The sequence below is a fragment of the Kryptolebias marmoratus genome, linkage group LG13, assembly GCF_001649575.2.
Source record: "Kryptolebias marmoratus isolate JLee-2015 linkage group LG13, ASM164957v2, whole genome shotgun sequence".
In the NCBI taxonomy this organism is placed as follows: Eukaryota; Metazoa; Chordata; class Actinopteri; order Cyprinodontiformes; family Rivulidae; genus Kryptolebias; species Kryptolebias marmoratus.
The window spans coordinates 18,826,213-18,832,307 of NC_051442.1; the positions used below are offsets into that span (position 1 = coordinate 18,826,213).

Below are 6,095 nucleotides of genomic sequence, written 5' to 3' on the forward strand. Positions count from 1 at the left end.
GTGGCGACAGAGCTGCGGACTCGACAAGCTAATGCAACACTGATTATGTAAATACTCCCAAATTTAATCGCCTGCTAAAGGTTTACACCAATGAAGCTGTAATTAAACACATTGTGCGTTTTGATGGAGCCCTGTTAAACAGATAAAAACACATTAAACCCCAGGTTCATGCAGATTTATTGAAGGAGTCCATTTAAGCCATATATAAACAATTTGTTTTTAAAGACATACAGAGAAAACAGATCAACTAAACTGAAGGCAAGATGTGATTCATTTAGTGTTAAAGAATACAAATATTATTCAGCAAAGTAAACATGAAACAGGTTTATTATTAGATGAGTTTTTTCCACCAGACACAGGTTTACTCTTTAGTCATTAATATTTATTATTAACATTCATTTGCAATGATGTCAAGCATGTGCTGAAAAGCTCTGCGTGTATGATGGATAATTTATATTGTTCTATTTTTGCAGACAGAATAGATTTAATTGGTTTTTTCTTTATTATTTTATGGTTTAAAAGGGTATTTTAGCCATTTCAAAGTGGTGTTCTGAATAAATTTACATCCGATTAATGTCTCACCTGCTGCAGCCATCTTAGTTTGGAAAACCTCAGATCAAATCCAAAAGAACTGATGAACTAACTAGTCTGAATGCAGCTAAGACTAAAATGGGTCCAATTGCACAAATTCTATAGTGGCTCATGCAAATGCCATAATTTAAACCCTAATATCACCGTAGTTCTTAACAAGATGACAGCCAAGAACTAAGAGAGCGAAGACTTGTTTACAATGCTATCACTGATATTTCACGTTTATGAGAACATGTGGAGTGGTACGGGCAGAAAATGCTCTCAAACTGAAGGAATGATTCAATATAAAATGCAAATTCGTCTAAAGTACCACGCTGAGCCTTAACCTCTTTCACAGATGACTTCAATGACACTCTGCTCCATTGGAGAAGGGTCCAGGCAGCGGTGGGCGGAGCTTCCCACAATCTCGTCCAACAGGAAGTGCACTAGATTCTCGTCTGAAACGAAGCGCCACAGATACATCTGCAGGTAGTGGCAGTCGACCTGGATCTGCTGCAGGCCGTACCGGCCAAAGGTGCGCAGGCGGACACATTCGAGGAAGGTCTTCAAACTGATTTTGATAATTCCCGTCATCACGGAGACCTGGTACAGAGGGGGGAGGTGTGTGAGTCGTTTAATTAATCTCAAAGGCAATCAAGGAGCAACATTAGCATTCTGAAAAGTGCCCACAATCTCTGTTTCCTGAGCCTCACAAGTCTACTTCACGAGCTAGCTACCAGTGAAGCTGAAAGCACAACGGGGTCAAGAGAGCACTTATCCACAGGTTCCCGCAAGCGCATAAGTGTCCTGGTCGCAGACTCTGTTCTGATTGGATAAAGTGCTGCTTTTGACGCAAATTAAATCCCCAAATTGAGCTACTTGAAGATCAGCGCTCACCTTGTTGAATTCCACAGAGCTGAAGATGTCAATCCTCTCAGAAAACAGCTTGTGAATGTTGCTCAGCAGGTTGGTATCCATGGGAGCGCTGCAGGTAAACAAGACAAGCAATTTAATGAAATCACTAATTAGGACCAAGTCTGATTAATTATGATGCTTATGAGACAAAAGATGTGAAATTACACCAAAAAGAAGAAAATGGAGACAAAACACAGTTCATACTCGGGATGATCTGTGTATTTTCAGCCACCTTACCTTGGTGTGTAGCTGGCAGCGTAGCGGGCTTGCTGCCTGGAGCTGCTGTAGACGGAAAAGGTCCTTTTGCTGGAGTCGCTGCTGTGTGCCTTCCTCACACCTTCTTCATACAAAAGACCCACCTTTTACGCAGAACATTCATGAAACCGACTGTTAATACTCAGATGGAAGCCTAAGGACAGAAACAGCACAACACTGTTCAACGCGGCACCTGCACGTCTATCGAGGTAGTGTCCTCCACGACTCTCTTCATCACAGCACGGACATTTCTTGGCTCTATAGTGTTAACCCAGTCTCGAGTTTCGACACTCTTTCTTAACATCTGAGAGATGATCAGGCCCTGAACCTGGACGAACCAACACAAAGACAGGAGAATATGCTCCGTTTGGCATTTGTGGGTCTCCTTACTCCGTATTGGGTTAGTTGATGATAAAAAAAAAAATTTTAAATACCTTGACGTAATGGTTGAGTAGTTTCTGTGCTGCCTCCCTGGCTTCTGAACATAACGTTGTGACTTGTGTTACAGGACTCTGGTGCTAAAAAAAACACGAATAGCTGCATCATTTGTCAGGAACATTACCCTAAACCGAACATTCAAGCATCTTGCTAAAATTAAATGTTCTCTTTCTGTAGTCTGATACCTGCACGAGGAACTGTTCATCTGTGAGTGTCAGTATGTAGGAGATAGTGGAGGTTTCAAAATCCAAGCAGAGACGAGACAACAGCAACAGAAGGGCCGGGGGAGTCGAACCTCCTTTGTCTCCTGCGCTCTCGCAAAACTGGCGAGAAGACTGGCACACAAACTTGATAAAGCTCACTACCAGACTCTCCCGCACACCCTGGCTACAGAATTCCCCCTGCAAGAAGAAAGCAAACAAAGCATGAACGGGATTAAACAGAAAGTGTTCATGTTGAAAATAGAAATCTGCTAGTTTTAGGTGTTATATATTTACCTTGAAGTACGGTTTGTTAGAGAATGTAATGTCTTTAGCCGTGAAGAGATGCACTGATGCCAGCACCGACTTAATCTGGTTGAGGATCGAAGCTGACAGGGAAGAGAGCAGCTCAGGGAGGCTGGTTGGAGCATCTCGGCCAGATGCTGGCCCACCTAGGTGAGCTCCACCTCCAGCCACAGAGAGGCGAGGTGTCGCCAAGGCCTGCCTGACGTCCGTCAGGCTGTCCATGTAGAAGCTCTGCAGAGCAGAGAGGTACTGCTTCACTCGTTCCGTCGCCGCTCGTATGACGATCTCTGTCCCCTTGTTTGGCACAGCCGAGCCTGGCAGCAGCTTGGCCACCGCCTGAAGTCTGCGGTGGAAGCGATCGAGTGCGCGGACCAAGAGGGAGTTATCTCCAACCCCTTTCTCCTCCTGTATCCTCCTCTCGACGAGCAAGAAATAGCGGCCAGTCAGATCATCCACAAAGGAGTGGAGTTTGCCGTTTGCCATCTGAGGAATATTTTTTGATGCTAGCTCCCCGGTCTGAGCGTGGTTGATGAATAGTTCTTGATAGGATGTAATGACTAAACATAAGCTGCTGACAAATTCATTGCAGCCTCTGTCTATGAATTCCAGGATGTCAGTGTTTGACGTGGGAGAAGGTAGAGAGCTTGTTTTAGGAGAGTTATCAGTTGGTGATCCTGCAGAAGCAGGAGATGACAACTTGCGTGCAGGAGCTTCTTTCACAGCAGCCGGATACGGTTTTATCTCTGCCTCCAGACCCTGGAGGTCTAACTCGAGTCGAGACCGGGCATGGTTCAGGAACTTATCACAGAGCTCCTCTGCTGGCTCGTCCAACTGAAGGAGCAGCTCCACGCACTCCGACAGATCTTTCGCACTCGTCCCGCCATCCCTATCGGCACAAGTAAAGCAGGCAGAAACAGCTGATATAGGTGAAAGGGATCAAGGAAGATATATGCTAAATATCTGTCACCATTCCCATCAAACACTTAGTCTCTGAACAGGACCGTTTTGGTCCATCAAAGGAACATCATGACCTGGTTTAAGGAGTTGGCACCTGAATTTCTGCCGCAGCTTCTGAGCCAGCTTCTCCATGATGGCGTGACAGTCATCCTGAATCCCCTTGAAGGAGGGGAGATGGCTGTACTGCTGCAGCACACACCGGGCGCGCCGGTGGAAGCTCACCGCCTGAGCGTAGGCCTGCAGCTCCAGACACTTATTCAATCTAGCTGGTAGTTCAAACAGAAACTGAAGCTTCCTCAGCAGAGTGTGGACCCCTGGGGTAGAACATCATGACACACAAAAAATTAAAAGTTTAAAATAATTCTCATGTCATTTTTAACAGAACAAACTAAGTTCAGCTCTAACCGGAGAGTTTTGTAATCTGTGCGTGCTGGTCTTGAAGAGTGCCGCTGATGCAAGCACTAAAGTCAGTGATCGCTGCCATGTTGGCAGACAGGCAGTCCATTTCATCCTCCATCTTTTTGAAATCATTCTTCATCTTTCTTATGGTGTCTAGCAAAAAAGAAAAAGAAAAGTCACTGCACCCATTCAGCTGACCTGTAAACAAATGTTTGGTGTTCTGTTTACCTGTAGCAGATATGAATTTGTTGTAATTTTCATAGACCAGGGTCTGCATGTCGCTGTCCAGGGAGCGGATTTGCTTCACCATGCAGGTCTCATGGTCCATTAACTCAGCAAGGGAGCATTCCCTTCTTAGCTGTATTTGGACACACACAAATATGATACTCACCCTTTAAAACAGAACATACAATCACAAATTATTAGTCATTACTGTCTCCCTGTCATGGCAGGAAGTGCCTTCTTCTTCAGCAGCCCAAAACACAAACATAATGTCTAAAAACCAGTTAACAGTGTACAAGTTAACACTGTACACACTGTGTTGTTGATAGAAAGTTTCACTGACAGCACCTTGTTGAGGTAGAGTTCTGGGTCAAAATGCGGCCCGTTGATGTCGCAGGGATCCAGGGACTGCGGCTGGTCCGGGGCCTTCCCCTCCTCGTTCAGCCCGTAGTAAAGCTTCAGCATGCCGTGCACCCTTCGCCTCCTCCCGGGCTCCTCTGACAGCGCCACCGAGCCGTCCGCCTCAACCTCCATACTGAACTCCGGCCAGCTGACAAGAACAAGTGGAACAAAGATGACTCAGAAGACGAGTGACACCTCTTAAACAGTGCCTGGAAACTGTTTTATATTGTTTAACCGGAACTAATTTCCTTTTAATTTCGCTATTTGCCCTAATTAACGAGGTTTCTCCACGGCAAATATTAAGAAAAAACGACAAATTTCTCCGAAACTAGAGCAGCTGCCTGAAAACGTTATTGTTTCCGCGTTTGTAGCCAATCAGAAGTTACGCTCTTAAAGACCGTGCGTAAGCGGTCCGGGAGCGCTACTGCGCATGTCCGAAGTGCAGTTTGTTTTCCTTTCTGTTTTTTCAAGGCAGTGGAGGTTAAATTTATACCAAAGCCTGACAATGGTTTGGAAAAGCCAGTGGAATTGAACTATGGAATACACAAAAGCATTAAAAATATATTGTTTAGCTGGAACATTGTGGCAGTGCCACAATAATATGTGCATACCATGATTTTATTGCACTTTTCCTTTCTTTTTTATTTTTTTAATCGTTTGGTGCCAAGCACCCCAATCCGTTTTCAAATCTGTGATGTGGTATAAATAAACTCAAAAGTTTAGAACGAAAACTAGTGAAAGATCAACTAGAAGATGCAGAAAAACGTGCAAACTACTGAGCTTTGATTGTTTTTTACATTTCTCGTATATAATGTGTTAACGACCTCTGTCTGGAGGTTATTAGTGAATTGAGGTACAAAATATTGTTTGGTCAGTTTTTGTTTTTTTTTTGTCCCAAGATTTGGACAGTTAGCCATTCATTCATTTTCTATAACCTCAAAGTCCGGTTCAGGGTAAGAGGACGGGTACACTCTGAACTGCCTGCCTGTCCATCATGGGGCCACACAAGACCAACAACCATGCATGTTCACACTCACACGTAGGATCAATTTAAAACTGACGATTACCCTAACCTGAAGCGCTTCCTTTTGGACTGCTGGAGGAAAGTTGGGTACAATGTACAAAGGAAACGATGACTCAAACATAAACAGTTCTGTTAAATGCCTGTTGTATTTGTAGTTTTCAGCATTTAAACTTCTGTGGCTCAGTGGTTGGAGCAGTCGTTCACCAACAAGAGAGTTGGAGGTTCGATTTCTAGCAGCAGCCACGTGTCAAAGAGTCCCTGGGCAAGACACTGGACCCTTAATTGCCTCCGATGTGTGCCCCATCAGTGTATGAATGGAGTTTAAAGCACTAATTAGACTCTATAGAATAATTTATTCCGATTAGCCTTGTAGAGGGCTGCATGAATGTGTGTGTGGATGGGTAAGT

The 6,095-nt window shown here is 44.4% G+C and overlaps 1 protein-coding gene across 1 annotated transcript; it reads right to left on the reverse strand.

The window, feature by feature from the left end:
* Positions 1-160: 160 nt before the first annotated feature.
* On the reverse strand, positions 161-5,046 carry vps51 (VPS51 subunit of GARP complex). The gene is made up of 11 exons (XM_017412495.3): positions 4,611-5,046; positions 4,269-4,398; positions 4,047-4,193; positions 3,736-3,955; positions 2,676-3,570; positions 2,364-2,579; positions 2,175-2,258; positions 1,934-2,068; positions 1,723-1,844; positions 1,468-1,555; positions 161-1,173 (listed from the first exon to the last, which is right to left on the reverse strand). Exons 1-11 carry the CDS (start codon positions 4,794-4,796, stop codon positions 913-915), a joined length of 2,484 nt encoding a protein of 827 aa, XP_017267984.1. The 5' UTR covers positions 4,797-5,046; the 3' UTR covers positions 161-912.
* Between the last annotated feature and the right edge of the window lie 1,049 nt (positions 5,047-6,095).

Bases quoted from the DNA above. Each gene is read 5' to 3' on its own strand.
- vps51 (XM_017412495.3), bottom strand. From the start codon at position 4,796: ATGGAGGTTGAGGCGGACGGCTCGGTGGCGCTGTCAGAGGAGCCCGGG. The intron at 2,580-2,675 runs GTAAATATATAA...TTCTTCTTGCAG, and splicing joins CTAACAAACCGTACTTCAAG to GGGGAATTCTGTAGCCAGGG. The intron at 1,845-1,933 runs GTGCCGCGTTGA...TCTGCGTAAAAG, and splicing joins CTACCTCGATAGACGTGCAG to GTGGGTCTTTTGTATGAAGA.